The 26,708-nt window shown below is 49.6% G+C and overlaps 1 protein-coding gene across 5 annotated transcripts in view; it reads left to right on the forward strand.

Annotated features, from left to right (window-relative positions):
- Window positions 1-26,708, forward strand: part of FLNA (filamin A) — a 271,749-nt gene that overhangs the window by 159,614 nt on the left and 85,427 nt on the right. For all 5 annotated transcript variants that reach the window (XM_086940275.1, XM_086940274.1, XM_086940276.1 and 2 more), the window contains exons 3-14: window positions 10,711-10,959; window positions 11,935-12,032; window positions 12,511-12,658; window positions 13,104-13,222; window positions 14,840-14,917; window positions 17,067-17,229; window positions 17,351-17,551; window positions 23,703-23,840; window positions 24,041-24,167; window positions 24,788-24,924; window positions 25,694-25,887; window positions 26,566-26,679. In XM_086940275.1, coding sequence (XP_086796401.1) covers window positions 10,711-10,959; window positions 11,935-12,032; window positions 12,511-12,658; window positions 13,104-13,222; window positions 14,840-14,917; window positions 17,067-17,229; window positions 17,351-17,551; window positions 23,703-23,840; window positions 24,041-24,167; window positions 24,788-24,924; window positions 25,694-25,887; window positions 26,566-26,679 — 1,766 coding nt within the window. The remainder of the gene's footprint in view (window positions 1-10,710; window positions 10,960-11,934; window positions 12,033-12,510; window positions 12,659-13,103; window positions 13,223-14,839; window positions 14,918-17,066; window positions 17,230-17,350; window positions 17,552-23,702; window positions 23,841-24,040; window positions 24,168-24,787; window positions 24,925-25,693; window positions 25,888-26,565; window positions 26,680-26,708) is intronic.

The raw sequence follows: 26,708 nt of genomic DNA on the forward strand, positions 1-26,708 counted from the left end.
GCAGGGTATTTGTTATACCCTATGCACGCCGTGCTCCTGTATAGCAGGGTATTTGTTATACCCTATGCACACCCTGCTCCTGTATAGGAGTGTATTTATTATACCCTATGCACGCCCTGCTCCTGCATAGCAGGGTATTTATTATACCCTATGCACACCGTGCTCCGGTATAGGAGTGTATTTATTATACCCTATGCACGCCCTGCTTAGCAGGGTATTTATTATGCCCTGCTCAGCAGGGTATTTATTATACCCTATGCACTCCGTGCTCCTGCACAGCAGGGTATTTATTATACCCTATGCACTCCGTGCCCCTGTACAGCAGGGTATTTATTATACCCTATGCACGCCCTGCTCCTGCACAGCAGGGTATTTATTATACCCTATGCACGCCCTGCTCCTGCACAGCAGGGTATTTATTATACCCTATGCACGCCTTGCTCCTGTATAGCAGGGTATTTGTTATACCCTATGCACGCCCTGCTCCTGCACAGCAGGGTATTTATTATACCCTATGCACGCCCTGCTCCTGCACAGCAGGGTATTTATTATACCCTATGCACGCCTTGCTCCTGTATAGCAGGGTATTTGTTATACCCTATGCACGCCCTGCTCCTGTATAGCAGGGTATTTGTTATACCCTATGCACGCCCTGCTCCTGTATAGCAGGGTATTTATTATACCCTATGCACGCCCTGCTCCTGCACAGCAGGGTATTTATTATACCCTATGCACGCCCTGCTCCTGCACAGCAGGGTATTTGTTATACCCTATGCACGCCCTGCTCCTGTATAGCAGGGTATTTGTTATACCCTATGCACGCCCTGCTCCTGCACAGCAGGGTATTTATTATACCCTATGCACGCCTTGCTCCTGTATAGCAGGGTATTTGTTATACCCTATGCACGCCCTGCTCCTGTATAGCAGGGTATTTGTTATACCCTATGCACGCCTTGCTCCTGTATAGCAGGGTATTTGTTATACCCTATGCACGCCCTGCTCCTGTATAGCAGGGTATTTGTTATACCCTATGCACGCCCTGCTCCTGTATAGCAGGGTATTTGTTATACCCTATGCACGCCCTGCTCCTGTATAGCAGGGTATTTGTTATACCCTATGCACGCCGTGCTCCTGTATAGCAGGGTATTTGTTATACCCTATGCACGCCGTGCTCCTGTATAGCAGGGTATTTGTTATACCCTATGCACACCCTGCTCCTGTATAGGAGTGTATTTATTATACCCTATGCACGCCCTGCTCCTGCATAGCAGGGTATTTATTATACCCTATGCACACCGTGCTCCGGTATAGGAGTGTATTTATTATACCCTATGCACGCCCTGCTTAGCAGGGTATTTATTATGCCCTGCTCAGCAGGGTATTTATTATACCCTATGCACACCGTGCTCCGGTATAGGAGTGTATTTATTATACCCTATGCACGCCCTGCTTAGCAGGGTATTTATTATGCCCTGCTCAGCAGGGTATTTATTATACCCTGTGCACACCGTGCTCTGTTATAGGACTGTATTTATTATACCCTATGCACGCCCTGCTCCTGCATAGCAGGGCATTTATTATACCCTATGCACGCCCTGCTCCTGCATAGCAGGGTATTTGTTATACCCTATGCATGCCTGATCCTGCATAACAGGGTATTTATTATACCCTATGCACGCCCTGCTCCTGCATAGCAGGGCATTTGTTATACCCTATGCACGCCCTGCTCCTGTATGGCAGGCTATTTGTTATACCCTATGCATGCCTGATCCTGCATAACAGGGTATTTATTATACCCTATGCACGCCCTGCTCCTGCATAGCAGGGCATTTGTTATACCCTATGCACGCCCTGCTCCTGTATGGCAGGCTATTTATTATACCCTATGCACACCGTGCTCCGGTATAGGATTGTATTTATTATACCCTATGCACGCCGCGCTCCTGTATAGCAGTTGTATATCCCTCGCTCCGCTCCTGTGTACCGGGGCTTGTATATCCCTCGCTCCTGTGTACCAGGGCTTGTATATCCCTCGCTCCTGTGTACCAGGGAGTGTATATCCCTTGCTCCTGTGTACCAGTGTTGGTATTTATTTATAGTCTTGTAGCGCGCGTGAATCAGCCCCGAAGGGGTATCTCCGCGCGTGGCCTCTGAGTGAGTTAGACAGAACTAAAGACAAGGAAGGGCAGAGGGAGGGCTAAATTATTCCTGTGTGAATGGGTAAGTTTTCAATTTCTTCCTAAAATGGAGAAGGTTAGAAGTTTGTCTTAGCTGGGGAGGGAGGGAATTCCACAGCAATGGGCCTTTAAGGGAGGGAGCACGGCCACCCTGTCTCGCTCTGTTTACTTTGGTATATCTCACGCTCAGCTCCTGTGTACCAGGGCGTGTATATCCCTCGCTCCTGTGTACCAGGGCGTGTATATCCCTCGCTCCTGTGTACCAGGGCGTGTATATCCCTGGCTCCGGTGTACCAGGGCGTGTATATCCCTCGCTCCGGTGTACCGGGGCTTGTATATCCCTCGCTCGGCTCCTGTGTACCGGGGTTTGTATATCCCTCGCTCGGCTCCTGTGTACCAGGGCTTGTATATCTCACGCTTGGCTCCTGTGTACCAGGGCTTGTATATCTCACGCTTGGCTCCTGTGTACCAGGGCTTGTATATCTCACGCTTGGCTCCTGTGTACCAGGGCTTGTATATCCCTCGTTTCTGTGTACCGGGGTTTGTATATCTCACGCTCCTGTGTACCAGGGCTTGTGTATCTCACGCTCTGCTTTGGTGTACCAGGGCCTGTGTATCCCTTGCTCTTGTGTACCAGGGCCTGTATATCCCACGCTCCGCTCTTGTGTACCAGGGCCTGTGTATCCCTTGCTCTTGTGTACCAGGGCCTGTATATCCCACGCTCCGCTCTTGTGTACCAGGGCCTGTGTATCCCTCGCTCTTGTGTACCAGGCCTTGTGTATCCATTGCCCCTGTGTACCAGGACCTGTATATCTCACGCTCTGCTCTTGTGTACCGGGCCTGTGTATCCTTTGCTCTTGTGTACCAGGGCCTGTATATCCCACGCTCCGCTCTTGTGTACCAGGGCCTGTGTATCCCTCGCTCTTGTGTACCAGGGCCTGTGTATCCCTCGCTCTTGTGTACCAGGGCTTGTGTATCCATTGCCCCTGTGTACCAGGACCTGTATATCTCACGCTCTGCTCTTGTGTACCGGGGCCTGTGTATCCTTTGCTCTTGTGTACCAGGGCCTGTATATCCCACACTCCGCTCTTGTGTACCAGGGCCTGTGTATCCCTCGCTCTTGTGTACCAGGGCTTGTGTATCCATTGCCCCTGTGTACCAGGACCTGTATATCTCACGCTCTGCTCCGGTGTACCAGGGCTTGTGTATCCCTCGCTCCTGTGTACCAGGGCTTGTGTATCCCTCGCTCCTGTGTACCAGGGCTTGTGTATCCCTCGCTCCTGTGTACCAGGGCTTGTATCCCTCGCTCCTGTGTACCAGGGCTTGTGTAGCCCTCGCTCCTGTGTACCAGGGCTTGTGTAGCCCTCGCTCCTGTGTACCAGGGCTTGTGTAGCCCTCGCTCCTGTGTACCAGGGCTTGTGTAGCCCTCGCTCCTGTGTACCAGGGCTTGTGTTGCCCTTGCTCCTGTGTACCAGGGCTTGTGTAGCCCTTGCTCCTGTGTACCAGGGCTTGTGTAGCCCTCGCTCCTGTGTACCAGGGCTTGTGCAGCGCTTGCTCCTGTGTACCAGGGCCTGTGTATCCCTCGCTCCTGTGTACCAGGGCCTGTATATCCCACGCTCCGCTCTTGTGTACCAGGGCTTGTGTATCCATTGCCCCTGTGTACCAGGACCTGTATATCTCACGCTCTGCTCCTGTGTACCAGGGCCTGTGTATCCCTCGCTCCTGTGTACCAGGGCCTGTATATCTCACGCTCTGCTCCTGTGTACCAGGGCTTGTGTAGCCCTTGCTCCTGTGTACCAGGGCCTGTGTATCCATCGCTCCTCTGTACCAGGACCTGTGTAGCCCTCGCTCCTGTGTACCAGGCAGACACTGGTGCTAATGTTGAGGCTACAGGATTTGAAGGGCCCTTCTGTGGGGGTCTTCCCTCGGTGATTGGGCCTCATCAGCACCTACGTGGGAGCTGTAAGAGAAGCTGCCGCTCGCGCCCCCTCTCCGCGGGCCGCTCCTGCTCCACCTGGCCAGGCTGGCTCGTGACTCTCCCGGTGCCCCCCGCCTCGCGCGCCCGATCATGCCCCTGCCTCGCGCGCCCTGTGCTCGTTCCCTCGCGCAGCCCTGGTGTTGAGTCGCTTCCCTCGTCCCGCCCCCTGACGCTGCGCGCGAGGGCACGCCCCCGCGCCGTCACCGAGTGTGCAGTGTTTGTCTCCGCTCCAGCGCGGGCAGGGAGGAGAAGCCGAGAGGCGCCCGCAGCTGACATGGAGGGCTCTGCCAACTTCCGGAACATTTTGTTAGAAGGCGCGGTGCAAAGCGTCAGACTGGCCGCTGAGCGGACCTGGCTGCCTGTGTTTACTGTGCAGCGGCGGGAGCTGGAGTGAGGAGAATGCTGCGGCTAGAAAAGACGAACCTTCTCCCCATTCAAGAGATGCGGGTTAAACCCAACCTTCTTCTGCTCACTACTACCCCACCCCAGGTTGGACCCGGCCACATGCAGGTCTTGATCCTGCTCCCCATGGGGACAGTGCAGACCCAACTGCCAGGCCCCAAACCAGTATCCTGGACCGGTTTCGAGGCATCACCCCTCGTCAGCCAGGCCAGCTTGAATCCATTGGACCCGCTAGCAAGGGACATGGATTGAATCCAGATCTCTTGACTGGGATGAACGTTTGATATATTCAGTATTTTGTCCATTTGTTGCTGCAGCATTGTTCGCCATAAGTTGGCAGGGTATGCCCAGACGCGGGTCCCTTGCTCACTTTGCCACTTGATTCAAGCTATCCTGGCTGAGGACGGCTGATTAGCCGGAAACCAGTCCCAGGATGCTTGGTTCCGGTCCAGGGAGGACTCCACTTGGCAGTTCGGGCTGGACTGTTCCCATAGTGAGCAGGGTCAAAACTGCTCTTCGTATGCCTGGGTTCAAATTGGAGTAATGCAGTGGGCAGAAGAATAATGGATTTAACTCGGATCTCATGACTGGGGGGCTGAATGTTTGTTAGATTTATTCAGCATTCCGTCTATTTGTTACTGCAGCAGATTGGTATGAGGAAGGCCACTCTATGGGTAGATTATAGAGGAGGATCCCAAATGATGTCACCAAGCGGTGTCTGACCCTAAATGATGGAACCTGCTCACGAGATGACTAGATGCGGGCAGGCACATTCACGGTTGTGCTGTGCCTGGGTAGGTGATGTAGGCATTGGGGCTGGAAGTGTGGTATTTGGGTTGGTGAAAGCCCATAGAACTGGAGGGTTGAGTGAATTGCAAACTTTACGAGTCATTGGAGCCCAAACGCTTGACCTTAATACCAGGCCAGAGCAGACACGTGCCTCCATCTTGTGGGAGTGTACCTGGTCTGCAGGTGTTAGACTGCCAAGTGTACAAGTCCAGCAATGGTGCATGTACTTGGGTGACCTGTGAACCCTGTTGAGTGGTTGTTTGTGGGTCGTCCTGTACCGCCTGCTTTTCTGCTGCCCTGCCCAGTTTTCCTTGGCTCCTAGACTCCGATCCATGGCATCTTGCGCACCATCTTTGCTCCCGCAGGCCGACTTGTTGAAATGCTATTTGTTCCGTTGTCCCTTCTCCTAGTCTTTGGTAAGACCTCTGTAATATAACGTGGAGCGAATCCACTCTAAAGATGTTGTACTTTTAGAATCGTGGGCACGGTTTATTTTTAACATTTATAAGTTATTATAGTAAACTACTCCTAGGAAGCGGATTAGTGCCAGTCCCCTTCCAGGAAAGTTGGGGTGCACACTAGGGATAGAATTCCAAAAAACCTGGATGAGACTAGGCATTTGTACAGGCTAATGGAATCCAGGCTGCCGCTCTGGCTCTGGCTGGGTCGGAGTCTCACGGTGACTCTGCCCCCCCCCCATGTGCTCACACCCTGTGGCCCCTTTGCCTCTCTTGCTCTAGTCCACCTTCTCAGACCTGTGAATGTTCTGGCTTCCAGCGGTGCGTGTCCTGCTGGACGGAGCAACCTTCAGGTGTGTCAGAACTGGCTCTCCCCGGCATGGGGTGCCCTTCTAGATATAGCACGACCCTTCACGCACCCTCAGATGGGAGTGCCAGACCTGGGTCTCTGAAGCAAGCACAAGGATATGGACGGAGAGCTGAAACTTTATAGACACACTCCACCTGTCACACATCTCAGTTGAATCCATCATTTTTTAGCTCACTTCGCCACCCCAGTGCAGACCCAGCTATATGCAAATCAGTCTTGACCCTGCGCCTCATTGGAATTGTCCAGCCTGAACTGCCAAGTCTTCCCTGGACCGGAAACAACCCTTCTGGGACCGGGTTCGAGGTAATTCATCAGCCAGGCTAGCTTGAATCCGGTGGCAAAGTGAGCAAGGGACCCACGTCTGGGCATACCCTGCCAATTTAGGGAGAACAAAGCAAACACAAGGAGATGATGGAAAGAGCTCTGAAACTTTTCAGACACACTCCCCCCTGTCACAGTTCTGGCTTTCTGGCGTGGGGCAGTGGTGCCCTGATAGATGGAGCACATCCCTTCACGTGTGCTCTGATGTGAGTCATGCCTGGCTCCCAGCGGTCTGTGCCCTGTTGGATGGACTGGAGCACATCCCTTCATGCGTCCTCGGATGTGCGTGCCAGGCCTGGTTCTCTGCCCTGCAGGATGGAGCACGTCCCTTCACCCGCCCTCGGATGTGCGTGCCAGATTGGCTCTGCTGTGGGGCAGCAGTGCCCTGCAAGATGGCGCACGTCCCTTCACGTGCCCTTGAATGTAGTAGACCTTTGTACTCTCTACCATTCCTATGTGACTCTTAGAGTATATCCATTTGTATCTCTTCCTTGAGTGACTTTACATCTTGTACATTTGCAGTTTTTTCTGTTTGTATCTTTTATGTAAAGCATGTAATCCGAAATCCTTATGTTTTGCAACTGTTATGTAAAGCGCTCTGACACCTTCGGGTAAAGTATAAATGTGCGTGCCAGGCCTGGCTCCGGCATGGGGCAGTGGTGCCCTGCAGGATGGAGCACGTGCCCTCGGATGTGCGTGCCAGGCCTGGCTCTCAGCCAAGGGGCGGTGGTGCCCTGCGGCTGGGCGCGGAGGACGCCAGGAATGCTGCTTGGGACCGGGAGGCGGGGGCCAGGAAGCGCTCCTGGTGGAGGGGGGCGGTGGGCGCTCCTGGTGGGGTGTAGTGGGGGAGGCGGGGGCCTGTTCTTGGCTCCAGTGCCAGGAAGCCCCTGGAATGTGAACACTCCGCGGGGCTCGTCGCAGCGCCCTCCGAGCTCGCTCGACGCAGAAGAGGGTTTAAAACATGTCCGAGCAGATGGAACAAAGCCTGCAGCGGTGGGGCCGCTGCAGAATGACGTGCCCTGGGTGCCCACATGCCTGCAGCGGTGGGGCCGCTGCAGAATGACGTGCCCTGGGTGCCCACATGCCTGCAGCGGTGGGGCTGCTGCAGAATGACGGGCCCTGGGTGCCCACATGCCTGCAGCGGTGGGGCCGCTGCAGAATGACGTGCCCTGGGTGCCCACATGCCTGCAGCGGTGGGGCTGCTGTAGAATGACGTGCCCTGGGTGCCCACATGCCGCTCGTGTGATGCCCGCTCGTGTACCCGCCCGGCTCTGGACGCCGGGTCTGATCGGTCCCTTGAGGCGCAGGGGAAGCTGCCTCCTCTGGGGTAGTCCGCAGGGTTCAGCGCCGGCTGCTCAATGCTGCCCCTTGTCTTAATCTTAGCCCTCTCCCGCCCACCTGCATCTCATTGCCGCCTCCGAGGGGGACGCTTCATGGTCCAGAGGGGGACGCTCCTGCCGCCTAGGGGACGTGTGCTGTCGGGGAGGGGGGCGCGTACCCCCGAGTGCCGCAGCTTTTGCTGGTGACGCCAGGGCAGCTCTTCCATCGAAGGGCCCGCTCTCTGTGCCTCTATGCACCTGTGCTGCGCGCCTTATGTCCTGGAAGGCAGAACGGTGTGAATGAACTCCTGTGTGTCTGGTTTCACCCTTTAACCAGTGTCACGTGAAGTCGATCTGATGAACCTGTTGGGGAGGGGGGGGGGGGGTTCATTCATGCAGTGTGTGGCTAACTTTCTCACCCCCCCCCCCCCCGAGTGTTTCTGAACCTTCCAAGTGTTGGGCTGGGGCAGATGCATGAGATGATGCGTTTACTAGGAAGCGGATCATGAACAGGTGCATGCGGGGGGGGGGGGGGAATCGTGCAGCACAAGGCACATTATCACTTGCAATGCACCTCTTGTCGCTGTGTATTTTATTTCCCCACGGTAACACTATCTGGGCAAAGGTTTCCACTCATCAGTACCTCCCACGTACAGCAGTTGGCAGCCGAAGAGAACGAGTCCACCTTGCAAAGGGCTTTCCGCTTTAATTCCTTTTGGTCCGATTGAGCTGAGAACCATTGTTTTTAAGATTGGCAGCTCATGCAGCTCATGCAGTAATGGTGGCTTTTTAACTGCGGCAAGATTAATTATGCAGAAAACGCTGCAGCCGCAATTTAGCAAAATTCCATCGAGCTTGGGTGAGGGTTGAAGCTGTGGCAAAGAGATGGGCTTTTAGCAGTTTTCTCTAGGACAGTGGGATTGTATTTCCTAATATAAGATATTTTCTTCAAACCGGATGTTGTGGGTGGAATGGGATAATTTGAGGGGGTGGAGTGGTTGTGTGCTTCCATCACAATCGGCACTTGGAGGCCGTTGGGCAGATGGCTTAATTCTCCATCCGCTCACGAGCCTCCGTACCAAAAGTCAAATTAGTTCACACCTTCCAAAAACAATTGATGGAGTTGGATGAATTTTGACCCAAATTACTAGACCTGTCTTGCAAGTTGTATGTCTTGCAAGTAAGAATTCTTTGGTTCAGATAGTTGTCCTCTTTGATAGAGGCATGGGGACCCGTGAGGAGACGGACCGTAGCAAGTTATTTCTCCAGTTGCACCAATCCCTGCTCCATCCCAGACTACTGCTGATGCTGCCTGTGCATGCATAGCGCTTCGTCTTTACTCAGGGGGCCTTCTGTGGTTCTGTGAACTACTTCTCCAGTCTGTGCTATGCACGTTCATTACGCCAGTCCAACATCACATCGCTTCTTTAGTCTTAAATTTACCACTGTTTCCGCTTTACACATCTGGCAGCTCGTGGGCAATGTATCGCCCCATCTATCAATGTACTTAGTGGGGCAAGTTCTTGAATAGGACTAAAGTTAACTTTACTTCAGTGTCCCTCTAAAGATGGAAAATCCGGGATGGTTTGGGGGAGTTGGCCCACGAATGACCTGCTTGCTTGGTCTCTAAAGCCAGGGTGGTTTGGGTGAGTTGGCCCACGAGAGACCTGCTTGCTTGGTCTCTAAAGTCAGGGTGGTTTGGGTGAGTTGGCCCACGAGAGACCTGCTTGCTTGGTCTCTAAAGCCAGGGTGGTTTGGGTGAGTTGGCCCACGAGAGACCTGCTTGCTTGGTCTCTAAAGCCAGGGTGGTTTGGGTGAATTGGCCCACGAGAGACCTGCTTGGTCTCTAAAGCCGGGATGGTTTGGGTGAGTTGGCCCCGAGACCTGCTTGCTCTATAAAGCTGGGGTGGTTTGGGTGAGTTGGCCCCGGGAGACCTGCTTGGTCTCTAAAGCCGGGATGGTTTGGGTGAGTTGGCCCCGAGACCTGCTTGCTTGCTCTATAAAGCTGGGGTGGTTTGGGTGAGTTGGCCCCGGGAGACCTGCTTGGTCTCTAAAGCCGGGATGGTTTGGGTGAGTTGGCCCGAGAGACCTGCTTGCTCTCTCCAGCCAGGGTGGTTTGGGTGAGTTGGCCCTGAAAGACCTGCTTGCTTGCTCTCTAAAGCTGGGATAGTTTGGGTGAGTTGGCCCAGAGAGACCTGCTTGCTTGGTCTCTAAAGCCAGGATGGTTTGGGTGAGTTGGCCCCGAGAGACCTGCTTGCTCTCTAAAGCCGGGATGGTTTGGGTGAGTTGGCCCACGAGAGTCTTGCTTGCTCTCTCCAGCCAGGGTGGTTTGGGTGAGTTGTCCCTGAGAGACTTGCTTGGTCTCTAAAGCCAGGATGGTTTGGGTGAGTTGGCCCCGAGAGACCTGCTTGCTCTCTAAAGCCGGGATGGTTTGGGTGAGTTGGCCCACGAGAGTCTTGCTTGCTCTCTCCAGCCAGGGTGGTTTGGGTGAGTTGTCCCTGAGAGACTTGCTTGCTCTCTAAAGCTGGGATGGTTTGGGTGAGTTGGCCCCGAGAGACCTGCTTGCTCTCTAAAGCCGGGATGGTTTGGGTGAGTTGGCCCTGAGAGACTTGCTTGCTCTCTAAAGCTGAGATGGTTTGGGTGAGTTGGCCCCTAGAGACCTGCTTGCTCTATAAAGCCGGGAGGGTTTGGGTGAGTTGGCCCTGAGAGACCTGCTTGCTTGGTCTCTAAAGCCGGGATGGTTTGGGTGAGTTGGCCCCGAGAGACCTGCTTGCTCTTTGCTCAGAGTTGCAGCTTCTGGCCTGCCCAGCACAGTGACTATTTGCGCTGCATTGAACTATGAGGTGCAGTTCCATGTTGTCGGCGCTTCTAACCCCCTTTGTTCTTTCCTTCACAGACAGCAAAGCCATTGTGGATGGAAACCTCAAGCTCATCCTGGGCCTCATCTGGACCCTCATTCTCCATTACTCCATCTCTATGCCCATGTGGGATGAGGAGGAGGACGAAGAGGTGAAGAAGCAGACGCCCAAGCAGAGGCTGCTGGGATGGATCCAGAACAAGCTGCCCCAGCTGCCCGTCACCAACTTCAGCCGCGACTGGCAGAGCGGGCGGGCTCTGGGTGCTTTGGTGGACAGCTGTGCTCCTGGTTAGTAATATTTGCTCAATCCACCTAACATTTATAAAGCGCAGCAAATCGCCCGCAGGTGTCTCGAGGCGCTGGAGATGTTGGCTGCTGTGTGGTGGTTTGATCATTCCAGCATATAGGTTTTGAGTTCTTTTCTGAATTGCTGGAGCGACAATGCTTGAGGTGGATCCATGTTTATCTAAACAGTGACTTGACGCATGTTCTGCAATGTAGACCGTTCTCTGGTTCTTTGCCCATGGATGCTCTTGTTGGTAAAGTTGAGGTTTGTAACTGGAGTGATGGTGCATCCTATCCTTGTCTCTCCAATGAAGGATTTTTGTGGATTGCCCTGGATTGGTGATCCTTGGACCAAGTCCTAACTTCGGGACTTGCAGATTGTTTGTGTGCAACAGACTGCCAGTGCAGGACACATGGCCAGGCTTTCCTGGGTAAATGCACCCTCGAGTGGGCAGCGCCTAGAAGGTGCTGCATTTGTAATAGAGCAGCAACTTGTGTTCTGGGCGTGTGCACGTCTAATCCACTCTTGCAACACATCTAGTGTAGGATTGGGGTATTGTTCCTTAATGTGTGTTATCAAGCCCTTTAAACCAAAGTGTTTCACCTAAACGTAAGCTTGGATGTGCTAAGGCCTGGTGAATTGTCCCTGGTGTCTTGTCCTGAAACCAGTCCCAACCAGCCACTTCTCAGTTGACGGATCTGTATTAGACTAGCAGTACAGTGCTTTTGTTCCTTTAAAAATATTATTTTCCTTTCTAGCCAGGAATGGATTGCGAAAGCTTTAGGGACATTGATGTATATGGGAAGCATTTTATTGACTGGCTGGGTGGACGTGCTGTCCTATCTGCACATGTTTGTTCTTGGTGCTTTGCAATGGCTTATGGCATCCAACCCAAAACCTGGCTCCTAAAATGTCTCCACTGGTTGCCAGTGGTGTCTTTGTCAAAATGCTTTGGTTGACCCAGTCTTGTTCCTCAGGTCTGTGTCCGGACTGGGATTCCTGGGACTCCAGCAAGCCGGTGGACAACGCACGCGAGGCCATGCAGCAGGCGGACGACTGGCTGGGCATTCCTCAGGTGGGTCTCACAAGGGGCTGCAGGGGATGCAGCCCCCCCAGGGAAGACTTGGCACCAATCCATTCTTTACCCCCTTAGACGAAAATAGTTGTCTGCTCATTTTTCCACTTTAACATCAAGATAATCTTTTGATCTTGGAAGTATTTTTGGTTAAATTTATTTTATACTTATTTGCCTAGAACTACTGCACATTTCTTGCTTACAATTATGCCACGTTTGTAGCTTACAAAGAAATGTTGTACTAGGGTGTACAGCTGTCTGTGTACTATGTTGTCTTTACCAGCCCAAAGTTTTTGTTGATTTGACAAGTACTGACTGCATGTGGGGAATAGTACTTCACGGCCCCTCTAGACCACAGTTTAAGCAGCAGGAACAGTACTGCCTGCTATAGCCTTGACTGGGAGAGCAGTTGATCCTCTGTGCTCATAAGCATACTTTTCAATCCCTGTGAGTTTTAACTGGTTTACTTGTCTCCCAGGTCATCACTCCGGAAGAAATTGTGGATCCCAACGTGGACGAACACTCAGTCATGACTTACCTGTCGCAGTTTCCTAAGGCCAAGCTGAAGCCCGGAGCTCCCCTGAGACCCAAGCTCAACCCCAAGAAAGCACGTGCTTATGGGCCAGGTGAGTAGGGACTGATCCCAGCCCAGTCACTACTCGGGGGTGGCAGCCGCCTGGACATCATTCTTGGGGTCCTATCACCCAAGTAGTGTTCTTTAAGTAGCCGCTCCTGTGATACGACTGGTCTGTAAAGGGGTAGCATGTGGTTAGAGGGCGCTTGGTACACGTCCCGCTCTCAGTATATACCCAGCACTGCACTGTTATCAGTAAGTAGAGCAAGAAGACTACGCTCTCTTTGAATGCAAAGATTATCCGAATAGCATCTTGTGTTGGTTAATCTCTTGCAGTTCATTCCCGCGTCTTGCAAGGCTGTACTTGTTTGCGTTCCATTTAAACCCTTCTTGTTTAATTCAAACTTAGTGTTCATTTTATTTGTAGGGGTCTTGTGTGCCAGCTCGTGGCTCAGTCGTGGCTGTTCTCATGGTGGATATTTTGGCTTCTCTTGCAGGCGTTGAACCGACAGGGAACATGGTGAAGAAGCGTGCAGAGTTTACAGTGGAGACCATCAGCGCCGGGACGGGTGAAGTTCTGGTGTATGTGGAGGACCCCGCAGGGCACCGGGAGGAGGTAAAGTAGCATGTGCTTCTGTTATCATTGAACAAGACCACAATGGAATTTGGCATTGATGGTCCATACGAAGCTCCGCTTCGATCTTCATATCCGTAGCAGAAGGTGGGAGTTCCCCTTGAATGCACTGTGGGGGCGTAGATTAGAATGAAGTGCCTTGCATGGACGTCTACACCCCCAGGAGCCACATTCATTGAACAAGAACCCCCCCCCCAGTCGCAACTGATTTCACCCTCCTCTGCTAAGCATACCCATGGAACCGGCATCCTTCTTCGCCACTTGTTGCTTGTCGGCCTCTCGCAGGCCACAATGCATTGCAGCACTTTTGGCACCAGACTATTGTCCAATGCGCGGTTGCGTTTTTCTGCATTTGTGCTGCATCCCTGTGATCACATGTCCTCCATGCTGAGGGTGTTGGAGGCAGTGGTCATCATTAACTGCCGTAGTCCCCTCACCTTCCTTTGAACTGTAACGGAGGCTGGTTGAGGGGGCATCTCTTACCCTGCCGGCCCTCCAACATCCCAAGTTCGGTTGCGGGTCAGGTACTATTTTGAAGGTTTTATTATTTTTTTTTTTTTTATTGCGGACTTTGAAACCTTTCTCTAATCTTCCTACATATACTGTAACTGGACATAAGCTGTGTACCCCTTTAGCCAGAGTGGATACTCCCAATAAAGGGTGTACTGTCCAACTGCTAGCTCAATACGCAGTGACGGCGTAGCAGGGGTATATGTGCTAAGCTTCTCACGGCTTGGATATGAACTATTTCTCTGAAGTCTGCTTGGAACAGTGTGGACCCTTCACGTTCTGGCCAGTCTGATACTGTGTGTCCTTGGTGGTCCGAGGTAAGGGGTAGGACCGGAAAAGCATGTCAAGGGGTCGGAGGGGGCTATCAACCCATAGCACTATGTAAGAAGCGGTTGGGAACACTGGTGGTGTACCTACTTATCACAGAGGCACTACCTGTATCTCCCCTCCCCATGACTTGAGCCAAGCGTTCTTGAGTTTTTTGAAATTCATCAAGGCCTGGTCCCACACAAACACCAGATGCGTCGCCAACTCTCCCCTGGGAGTAGACTTGAATCATCAAACACGAGTTACTGACCAGTACGAAGAGGTAATGATGGAAGGGATATGAATCGGGCAGTGTTTATGGTCTTAATGGAATTGTTTAGTTATCTAGGCCATGCTTCTAGCCTTCAGAGGCTCTGTAAACAAGCATTGGTGAGGAGCGGTCGCAGAGGCCCTAGCCAACTTGACGTGGGACCAGTAACCGCAACCCTCCCAGTGATCCTTACAGAAGATCCGCAGTGGTGCGGTGTGCGAGGCGGCCATATTCCGTCTGAGGCTTGTCAAAATTGTTAGGATCAAACTGTAAGACACCAATACAGCCTTAAAACTAAACTGCCCCCAGGTCCTTGGAGGGTGATGGTAGTGGGGTGTGGCAGTGTTATTTTTTTTTTTTTTTTTCCCTCCTGATTCAATTGGGTTCACCTTGCCACGCATAGACCTCCTGCGAGTTTAGGAAAATGGTGCTGGACTTGATAGAGGGTTTATGACCTTGATCGGTTTCTGCGCTTTCCTTGCGGACTAACCTTTCCTCTCCCTTCTCCACAGGCACACGTCACTGCGAACAATGACAAGAACAGAACTTTCTCGGTTTACTACATCCCAAAGGTGACCGGAATGCACAAGGTGAGTGGCGCAGCCTGGGCTCGGGCTGCTCGCATGCGTGCTCCAACAGCACGTCCCTTCCTGTGGATCTACCATCACCTCTGCATGAGAATGTTAAACTCTGCTAAATCCCATTTAGAGCACTTTGGGTGGTGGAAACAAATGTATCCATCTGTGGAAAAATATTTGTATAAATGATGTGTAAGCAGAGTTTTATGGTGTGCATGGAATTTGATGATTTCAATATTTATTTAGGAGGATTAGATGCCAAATAGTTGGCTGTAAACTTGTCACAAGTATGGGTCCTGTGGACAGCAAAATTTACAGTTCTGTTTTTTGTGGTCTGAAAAGCAGCCCAAATTCAGATTGACAACGGTTCCTTCTAAAATGCAACGCAGCGTTAATTTGTTTTGTTCATTGGGGTTTGAAATGGGTGGTGTGGCTTTGTGCTCTTAAGCTTTCCTTGAGTGACTCGTTTTAGCATCACTGAATATCCAATTCATATGTTTTACTTTAAGTAAAACTCTAAAAGGTGCAGAATAACCAGCACCTACAGGGCAAGTGAAGTGTCATTTGTGGTGAAGCGTAGGGTTTGCTGTTCAAGCAAAAAGCATGATGTCCGAGGCAGACATTATAAACCGATGCACAGGAAAGTGGTGAGCTTCGTGCAAGATGGCGGTCTGTATACATTATGGGATTGGTAAGCACAAAACTGGTCTGAATGCAGCGGGGGCTGTACATTGTGGGGGTGCTTGACTGAGACTGTACAAGTTGGGGTACAACCGGTGAGGGTTTGCATCCGCATGCACTCTTGATCTGTGTCTAATCCAATGGTTCTTAACCTGGGGACCGTAGACCCTTGGGTTCCCAACACCTACGCCGGAGCCCACAACTGATTCAATATTAGCAGATTCATTAAAGTATAGCTACGTAAAATATTCAATTGAAATGGTTAAATTTGATATATGTAAAAGTATTTGAAATTAGAAGCTAAAAATTAAGTTTGTGTCGGGAACTTGAATTCGTGGGAGTAGCTAAAGTACAGCGAACAGGCACAATTGGTGAACTCAGTTCATTATCCAGACAAAAGATGCATCCCAAGCAAAAAACCAATATCTTGGCTCCTATCCTATTTTTGTTTTAGAAATCCATGTTTTTTTCTTTCCAGTTTTCCTATTAAAATATGTTTTGATAGGTTTCTGTGTGATAAACATAAATTATGAAATATTTTATAATGTATGCTTGTTTCGTTAGTTTTATATATTGTTTTGCAGTTCAAATGATAGAAATTGATTAGGTGGGGATCACACGTGTCAGGAGTCATTCATTCGGGGTCCTTAGACCAGTGATTCTTAACCTTTAGACTTTAAGTGGCTTATGTCTCCAGTGGTGCAAATAAGGCAGCAAACTTCAATGTACTTTAAAAACTTCAAAAGTATTGCACCACAGCCACATTGTGAAGTTAATTGCGGCACAAATCTTGCAGATATACATCCAATTTTGGGGAAAAAGCTTCTTTTGATTGAATTTTTATCAACCTGTTAAGTTGTGCATCAGTGTCAGTTGTGCAAAACTTCTCTAGCGTAAGAACTTTTACACACACCAGAACTCAGCACATTGAGTTAAATTTCCTGGCAGGCGAGTAGTCTTCTGTGGTGTGGATTTAGTGAGTTCTCGTAAAGCAAAGTGTTTGTTGGTCGCAGTGGTGTTTGGAGGCCGCAGGACCTGAATCAATTTTAAATGCTCATGATTCCTTGAGCAGATACCTCTCCCAACTGGAATTAGTGTCATGAAAGTAAAATGTTGAAGCAAATGTCCATGTGTAGTTCATGGTCTAGTGATGGTATTGACAGTGGCAGGAGGAGCACGTGTTGCTGTTCGAGTTAATTTGCCCAATTTGCTATGGATGCAATCTACTTTTCAGAATCTATAGTGTGAACTTTGCTTCCTGCCGCAGGCTGTCATGACTCATGAGCTGGCATCTAACTAATGGATGCATGGCCTGCTAGTTTGCAAACTAAAGGCTATGCTGCATGTAAATTGACCTAAAGGGCGTTCTTCACATGTGTAAGGGATTTGAAATATCTTCTGATCTGTGGCAGTGGAGGCCAAATTTGGCTCCGCTCACCTGCTCCACCACGGTTTACTTTTCTTTGCTGCCTTTCCTTAGGTCACTGTTCTGTTTGCGGGTCAGAACATCGCCAAAAGCCCCTTCGAGGTGAATGTGGATAAGTCTCATGGAGATGCCAGCAAGGTCACGGCCCAGGGACCAGGCTTGGAACCCACAGGCATCATTGCCAACAAATCCACTTACTTTGAAATCTTCACAGCAGGTAGATATAACCTACATCTCCTTGGGTGTGGTAGAAGGTCTAATGCTTGCACTGAGAGCTGCACAACCTGGCTACATTGGTGCCTGATGCTGAATCTTCTCTTCTGGTCTCTGCTCCAAAGGAGCTGGAGTTGGTGAAGTGGAAGTGGTTATCCAGGATCCCAAGGGCAAGAAGGATGCAGTCGAGGTCCAGCTGGAAGACAAAGGCAGTAGCACGTACCGCTGCACCTACAAGCCCACAGTGGAGGGGGTGTACACCATCTACATCACCTTCGGGGGAATCCAGATACCAAAGAGCCCGTACACGGTCACCGTTGGACAAGGTAAGGCCTTCTCGGCCCTTCTTGGGCATGCTCGGAGTGCCACATGCTGCTGGTGTCTTTTGGAGAAGTCTGGTCAACATTTTATCAGGCTTCTTGCTATTCTGTCAATCTCTTCTCACTCTTCTGTGGAATTCTTGCCGTCTTTTTTTTCTTTTCACTATCTTTGTTTCTTTCCTGCCACAACCTCAACCTGAGAGGCAGAAAGATTAACCTGGTTATATTGTTCAGTATAGGCCAGTGGCTGCTGCTATTGGCTAGAAGCTCAGAAAGCCTTTGTGCATTTCGGTCTGTTCATGCCTGTCAGACGACATAGGAATGGTCCTAAAGTGTGAGTTACCACGCAAGTACTTTAAACAGTTTATCCTCCTTTGATTGGATGGTTCATTAGGCATAGCTTCAGAATCCAGGTTCACTCTGTAGCAGGAAAATATTTTGAAGCTGGGCTAGTAACCACTGAAGATGCAAAGAAATGAAAACGGGTCATAAACTGAAATCTTCGTGAATGATGGTCCCGTTTTTGACTCGAAGGGACCTCTGAATGTGTCCTGTTCCAGACCTGATAATATTCTCGGTCTAGAGTTTCGGTTTTCTTGCTAGTACATTTTGGTCTGCCATTTTGGGTTGAAAACCAGCTGCTGGTGTCTCAGAAGTCCATGTCTCATTGCCTTGAACTTTCCTTTAGCTGTGACTGGTGTGAGCAGGCTCTTACCCCTCCCACCCAAAACCTCAGATAATGTTGCATTTTGTTGGTGGATTGGTAGAACTTTGGAAGTATGTTTGTTTAGTTTAGATTGTAGAAATCAAATGTTGGGAAGGATTTTGAATATTGCTGTAAATTTTACTGCACATACGGTTTCTAAACACAGGTCATATACTTTAGCACAAAGAGAGGTTATTTCCACTCAAGGCTTAGTATTTGTGAAAAATGCCAGACTAATGTGAACCTGAATTATGGAGACTCCGGAAGCCACTGGCGACATCTTGTGCGTTGAACGTTTATTCTGTTCTTAAATCCGACCAGGAAATGGTTCCAGCTGTCCGTACTTGACCCTAGAGCATTTTGTGTCCGTGCTGGCTGTATTCAATTTGAAATTATCTGTAGAGCGTGCATAACTGCATAAAAAATATTGAATACCGTGATGAATATAATGATGCGAAATGTGAACCCTAACAAGATTAAGGCAGGCTTTAGTGGAAGAAATAAACAGTAATTCCTACCACCAAGGCTTTTGTTGCTTGCCTTGTGCTCTGCCCAAATGAACTAGCTCACGATCGTTCGTCGGTGACCTGCTCGCTACTTTCCCAGGTGCCATGCTTCCATCCAGTGATTTGTGAATCCCTGCTGTTTACCTTGTGGTCTCCCCAAATAAGGAACCTTCCTCTGCCTGGATATCCAGTAGCCTTAGTCTAACGTATTCCAAGCTGCTCCCATCTGGTCACATGCAGGTTCTTTCTGTATTTCCCAGCAGTCCGTATGACTGTCGCATGCCTGTGTTCCTGACGATTTGGAGATCTGAATCGATATGCTAGTTTGCGCTGCGCTCCCCTTTAATTCTAGGGTGTTAACCGGCCTGTATGGATGGCTCACTTGAGTGGTTAGATCGACTCCAGAGAATGCAAACTATGAAAATCCAGATCATCTAAGCATAATCCGAGCAAAGTCACAAATTGCTCATATTTTTCTTGCTCAGGATTTCAATTACCAAGTGAGACCATAAACCTACTTTAAAAAAAAAAAGTAACAATTGCCAACAATTTCATTTCAATTATTCAGGAACCAGATCACTGAGGAATGTGCTTGTGATGAGCTGCGGAAACATTTTCTTTGCCGTTTATCAGTTCCAAGTCCAAAAGCGGTGATCAGGCCAACACAAAGTCTTCAACGCCTCAGAATGCCGGCACCTGTCGTTGCTACAGATTTTTTTCACAGATCCAATAATGAAGGAATGTTGCGACAAACCTTCACAACAATATGCTGCGGCTCTGCTGTCTGCCTGGCTTCGGACTCCATCCTGTGTTGGTCTTGGCTACCAGCCAATCCACATTTTGATGGAGGTGAAAGAGCACCCTTCAGATCAAGTGGGAAAAGTTCTGCATCTGTTTAGGGGACACTCCGTCTAATGCAGGTGTCTTTCAATCCCTTCACTTGTCATAACTTGACACCAAGATGCCCATAAACTCTTACAAAGCCCATGATCCAGTTTGCAAGGGGAAAAGGCTCCCCAACGGCTTTTGACCTTGTCATTGCTGAAGTTTGCAGAACAACAACTTGGAACTACTGTCTGAGCTCCCTCCAGAAGAGATGTTCATGGCCTCGATTTTTTCCTGTGCGAAACCTCTGCTGTTCTAATTTGTGTTCTTGACAATCCGTAAACATCCTGTGATTGGGCAGGGGGGAGTCATTTGTGTGTAATCCTAGTTTTCCATGAGAATCTTCACTAAATTAAACTGCCTAATTCCCAGAGACACCGGGCCGCTCTAATTGATGGTGGTTCTACATTACGAGGGCTTTTTTTCAAGCTTCAAAATGTGCGGCTCCAACTGTACAGCTATTGACCATGGAAGGTACAGAGTTGGCTGAATGGGGTGGTGAAGATTTTTACTGTGTGGCTGATCTACTCAGTCGTTAAAAAATGCACTAACCGTTCAAATAATTTGGAAGACTTCATTAGCAATCTTTTCTGAGGAAAAATTGTGCATTTCGTTAAACCCTTCTTTACCTAGAACAATTTAATAGAGAAGCAAATGGTTAACACAATTTTCTGTCCGAATTATGGACTTTGTTCTTTGGAAGGGTCTGGCCGTCGAGTCCAAAGCCATATCCTTTGTATTGGAAGGAAACAATGGGGATGGAGTTCTGTACATGAAAATAAACTGCTTTGGCCTTCCAGTTTCCCTCAATTGAGCACCACCTCCTCTGCAGGAAAGCCTGCCCTTCATCCGTCAAGGTAGGTGTGGCGCCCGATCCATTTTGAATGAATGCAGGGCAGTCATTCAAAAATACTTGTGTTCTGATTAGTGTCTTTATTCTAAATGATCACCTTTCAGAGTCTCTGGCTATTAAAGACTTCCTGAATAGGCTTGTGGTCCACGAAAGTTCATGGGAACACGAGATTCAATGGTGTGGCCTCGGTCTGGCACATGGAGGTGGATTTACAGCAGCACAGATCGAGAGCAGAAAGCGCAGCCACCATTGGCACATTCTTGCACAACTTCCCCATCCATATTCCCAGGATCCTTCAAGCATGCAGAGCTTTCCATATTCCCAAGATCCCTCAAGCATGCAGAGCTTTCCATATTCCCAAGATCCCTCAAGCATGCAGAGCTTTTCATAGTCCCGGGTTCCCTCAAGCATGCAGAGCTTTCCATATTCCCAAGATCCCTCAAGCATGCAGAGCTTTTCATAGTCCCGGGTTCCCTCAAGCATGCAGAGCTTTTCATATTCCCGGGTTCCCTCAAGCATGCAGAGCTTTTCATATTCCCGGGTTCCCTCCAGCATGCAGAGCTTTTCATATTCCCGGGTTCCCTCAAGCATGCAGAGCTTTTCATATTCCCGGGTTCCCTCAAGCATGTAGAGCTTTCCATAGTCCCGGGATCCCTCCAGCATGTAGAGCTTTCCATAGTCCCGGGATCCTTCAAGCATGTAGAGCTTTTCATAGTCCCGGGTTCCCTCAAGCATGCAGAGCTTTCCATATTCCCAAGATCCCTCAAGCATGCAGAGCTTTTCATAGTCCCGGGTTCCCTCAAGCATGCAGAGCTTTTCATATTCCCGGGTTCCCTCAAGCATGCAGAGCTTTTCATATTCCCGGGTTCCCTCCAGCATGCAGAGCTTTTCATATTCCCGGGTTCCCTCAAGCATGCAGAGCTTTTCATATTCCCGGGTTCCCTCAAGCATGTAGAGCTTTCCATAGTCCCGGGATCCCTCCAGCATGTAGAGCTTTCCATAGTCCCGGGATCCTTCAAGCATGTAGAGCTTTCCATAGTCCCGGGATCCTTCAAGCATGTAGAGCTTTCCATAGTCCCGGGATCCTTCACGCATGCAGAGCTTTCCATAGTCCCGGGATCCCTCCAGCATGCAGAGCTTTCCATAGTCCCGGGATCCTTCAAGCATGTAGAGCTTTCCATAGTCCCGGGATCCTTCAAGCATGTAGAGCTTTCCATAGTCCCGGGATCCTTCAAGCATGTAGAGCTTTCCATAGTCCCGGGATCCCTCAAGCATGCAGAGCTTTCCATAGTCCCACGTTCCCTCAAGCATGCAGAGCTTTCCATAGTCCCACGTTCCCTCAAGCATGCAGAGCTTTCCATAGTCCCGTGTTCCCTCAAGCATGCAGAGCTTTCCATAGTCCCGTGTTCCCTCAAGCATGCAGAGCTTTCCATAGTCCCGTGTTCCCTCAAGCATGCAGAGCTTTCCATAGTCCCGTGTTCCCTCAAGCATGCAGAGCTTTCCATAGTCCCGTGTTCCCTCAAGCATGCAGAGCTTTCCATAGTCCCACGTTCCCTCAAGCATGCAGAGCTTTCCATAGTCCCGGGTTCGCTCAAGCATGCAGAGCTTTCCATAGTCCCGGGTTCGCTCAAGCATGCAGAGCTTTTCATAGTCCCGGGATCCCTCAAGCATGCAGAGCTTTTCATAGTCCCGGGATCCCTCAAGCATGCATAGCTTTCCATAGTCCCGGGTTCCCTCAAGCATGCATAGCTTTCCATATTCCTGGGTTCCCTCAAGCATGCAGAGCTTTCCATGGTCCCGGGATCCCTCAAGCATGCAGAGCTTTTCATATTCCCAGGTTCCCTCAAGCATGCAGAGCTTTCCATAGTCCCGGGATCCCTCAAGCATGCAGAGCTTTTCAGCTTTGCTATATCTAGTGGAATGGTCCATGGTTGAAAACACAACCTTTCCATCTGTTCTATTGTAGGAAGCCTTGACCTCTGGCAGTGTTGCTTAAATAGGTATTGATGGGTGGGAACCTAAACAGGCGTTCTCTGAAGCCGGGGGCATCCCAGCTAAGATCTGATCGCCTTCAGATAGCCATAGCACCTGCCGTCACCGGCCTGTCCTCCATAAGGCAGGGCCTCACCTGCTCCTAGAACAGGTTTTATCCATCCACCTTTACTCCTGAGATTACATTCCTGCAGTCCTCAATGGTGAAGATTTGTTGCCAAACTCGCATTCAGTAGGGTTCCTTGACTGGGATCTGTTCTATTTGTAACTCACAGCTTTAAATGTTCCCCATCCCTTGCTCCTGTCTTGTTTTTGCAGTTTCTTCTGTTTTTCTATCTCTCCTTTCCTTTCTTTTCTGCCATGCTTCGCTCTCAGCCGGAGGAGTCCAGCTCTTGAATCCCTGGTGTCCCTTCCAGCAGCGTTTCATCGTGTTGGTAGGTGCTGGTGTGATCCAGTCTAATAGCGCACGGTTATTGTGTACAACTGCTGCATGATCATTGTGCCTGCTCTTTGGACGGGGTGTGCAGGGAGCATGGATTATATGGTCTGTACCTTTAAGCACTGCTTTAGTCCTAAAGTGTAATATGCCTTATGTCTATTACCCCTTGGTATAAAGTGGAAACCTAGTGAACTGTATTAAGAGTCAGATCACTAAACACCTACTTATACTAATGTGTTGCTTGTTTTTCAGCAGTAGTAACTTCATTTCTAATCATTCACATTGTTTTGTGTGAAAGGGAGCAATGCTTTTGCATTATTTCCCGAAAGCACCTTTAATATAATTTCAAATTTCCCCATGATTGTGGCCACTAAACGGAATGGCATTGGGTGTAGTTTGCATTGTTCTTGTAACTCTTCTTGAAAGTGAAGCCATGCGGTGGTCGCTTGCCTCTTGTCACGTTTTTATGTAGATGGAGGGTGTTGGCTGTCATCTCCTTTTGTGATCGGTAAATGCCATTTGACCCTCTATACCACAGAGAACCTCTGGGAGAGGGTCTCACTTGTTGCATCATGTCTTGACGTCCTTGATTTGTTGAAGTATTTTTGGGTAATTGCCTTGTCCGCCAGTCTCCTGGTGGGTTCGGTGAGGCGTCTACAGCTAGCCTTGTTTCTGCACACCCTGAGCAGTCATTAGTTAACCTGTGATTGATACCGGGTGTTGTGTTGGTTGACCACAGACCTAGCTAATTACATTCTTCTCCCCAACTTCTACAGCTTGTAACCCCACTGCCTGCCTTGCCGTTGGTCGTGGCCTGCAGCCGAAAGGAGTTCGGGTCAAGGAGACTGCAGACTTCAAAGTCTACACTAAAGGCGCCGGCAGTGGCGAGTTGAAGGTTGTGGTGAAAGGACCAAGTGAGTAGCGCGCCTTTTTCATTCTCATAGGGTCATAACGCACCCGGCTTTCTTGCCCATGTGGTACAGGGTGAAGGAATAGATTACTGTCCATGTATTGGGTTTTCAGATTAAATTGCACATTGAAATAAATGACAGCAGTTTGTTCCTAATGAGTTATACTTGCCTTCTGATTTACAACTTTCTTGCTCCTTCGGTAGAGGGAACAGAAGAGCGTGTTAAGCAGAAAGACCTGGGTGACGGTGTCTACTGGTTTGAGTACTATCCGACTGCTCCTGGCACCTACACCGTCACCATCACATGGGGTGGACAGAACATTCCCAGAAGGTAAAGTGCCCATTCAAGCTTGGCCTTCTCTGTTTTCTGGCAGGTTTCAAGTTATTTTAGGGAGTGCACACCTGATTAGCAGTCGTGTTCCTGATTGGTCCGGTTGGCTCTTGTTTGTAACTTCGTCCCAGTGCCATTTCCATGCTAGTCTATTCAGGGTGCTGAACAATATCCTGAAACGTACTCGAGACAAATGTGGTCAGATGAAAAAATTGCTGATATCTGTATTTGTGATAACTGTATCGAGTACGGATGGTGGATGGGTAGACTGTGACCTCTTCCACCTCTGGTAAGCTAGCACAAGGGCACCGATCAGCCGGGGTCATTACTGTGGTTGTAGTTTGCGGCCTTAATGTGTGCCAGCAAGTCCAATGTAATCCATGCAAGCGAAGCCGATCATGGCAGCCTGCCACACCGCGCATTAGAGCTGCAATCCTGAACTAACCATTCAGAGATTTTACCCTCCAACATACCCCACTGCTCTTCTGACCCGCCTTAGAGCCTGGAAGGGTTCAGTGTTTGTACTGAAAGCTGGGTGCGCTTGGTTGGGTGAGCTCTCTGCCTCTCTACTTCCAATGCATACTCACAATACTGCCTTTGCTTCTCTTCATGTGACTCAGCCCGTTTGAAGTCAAAGTGGGTCCAGAGTGTGGGAACCAGAAAGTTCGTGCCTGGGGTCCTGGTCTTGAAGTTGGAGTGGTTGGGAAATCGGCTGACTTTGTAGTGGAAGCAATCGGTGATGACGTGGGAACTTTAGGTAAGTACTCGGAACAAATGTGTCTTGATGCAACTCTCCAAACTAAGTGTCAGCAAAAGTATGTCTTCAGTACCCAGTGTGGATTGGTCTCTGATTAAAGCTGCTCTCATCATCTCAGTTTTTCTTTTTTGTTGGTGTAGGTTCCTTGTATAAATGTCCACTGCCTCTTGATATTCCCACGGCTTCATGGAGGATGGTTCTTTACATTGTTTGCATGCTAACTAAGTTATCCACTTAAGGTTAGAAAGGCTTGTAACGCAACTAAGTGGTCTCCGTATTCGGCTGTCTCAGCCAAAAAACAGTTTTTTTTGTGCTGAAAGCTGCATGAAGCAAACCTGGTCCAGATTAGATATGGGACTTAAATATTTTGTCTAGAGGTCTGATATTATGGGCATTTAAACATGTCTGTGATCCCAGGTTGAAAGTCTCAACTTGGGTCACTGTGACCTTCAGATTGACTGAAGAGGCTTCACTCGACTGACCTTGCATGAAATTTGTCAAATGCGTCAGTGTTTGTCTTTCAGTGGGAAGGTTACACAGGCTAAGTGGCAATGGGTTCCTTTAACAATGGTTTAACACAAGTGCTGCATTACTGATTTCTAGGTTTGAAATAAATTCATGGACTTGCTTGTACAAACCAAAGGGGGCCTGAGGCAGGTGTGAGTGGTAGTCTGAGTGTTGATCAGGCGGAGGTAGTCCTAAAGAGGCTTGTTCCCTTCAGTCCTTTGCTCTACGTAGAGGTGACTTCAGTTGCTTTTCCCTTGTACAGGTTTCTCAGTGGAAGGGCCATCCCAGGCCAAGATAGAATGCGACGACCGGGGCGATGGGTCATGTGACGTCCGGTACTGGCCTTTAGAAGCCGGTGCATATGCAGTCCACGTTCTGTGCAACAACGAAGACATCAAGCACAGCCCCTTTATGGCTGAGATCAAACCTGCACCAAAGGACTTCTACCCAGAGAAGGTAACTGAGCGGTGTGAGTGGGTGTGTCTCCTTACTAAACCTGTAACTAGCCAGCAGGCAGTGGGGCAAGAAGCACTTCATAGATAGGCTTCTGATATCTGGTTTGTAGGCTTTAGCTCTCTTTATACCAATATTTGCATGCATTGTGGAAGGCCCCCCCTCCCCCCACTCGGCAGTAGGGGAAAGGAGTTGGCTTAACTGCTTGGGCGGTCGACCTCAAATTTGGGTAACTGGGTTCAGGTCTTGACAACCACGCTGAACATCCTGTGATTCTGGGCAAATCACTTAATCTCCCTGTGCCTAACAAAAATGAATGTCATGTAATTTAACTGGTGCTCATGTAAAGCGCTAGGATACCAGAATCTGGTCAAGTTTGCGCTATATAAAACTGTTATATATATATTTTTTTTAAAGTACATGGTCGCCAGGGCTTACTTTAAATCCTTCTGGAACTGTGTTGTGCAAGTTTACAGCTTAGTGCTGAGTGAGACTGGGCTATGCGGCCCACCGTTTGGCACCACAGTTTGTAAATCGTTTTGCCAACTGAAGGTGCTTCAGTTTCATTGAGCAGAGGCCTTTTCCTGGCTTGTGGTTTCGCACTTTTGTTCAGTGGAGTCTCCTGATAAGGGTTTGGAGTGTTTTACTTGCCCTTAACTGTCTTTTTCTGCCTGACTCTAGGTGAAAGCGTATGGCCCTGGACTGGAGAAAACTGGTCTGGCCATCAACAAGCCAGCAGAGTTCACAATTGATGCCAAAAATGGAGGGAAGGCGCCCCTGCTAGTCCAGGTTCAGGTGAGGAATGTTCTTTCGCCCACGTTTCA

Source organism: Lissotriton vulgaris, chromosome 10, assembly GCF_964263255.1.
Source record: "Lissotriton vulgaris chromosome 10, aLisVul1.2, whole genome shotgun sequence".
Lineage (NCBI taxonomy): Eukaryota > Metazoa > Chordata > Amphibia > Caudata > Salamandridae > Lissotriton > Lissotriton vulgaris.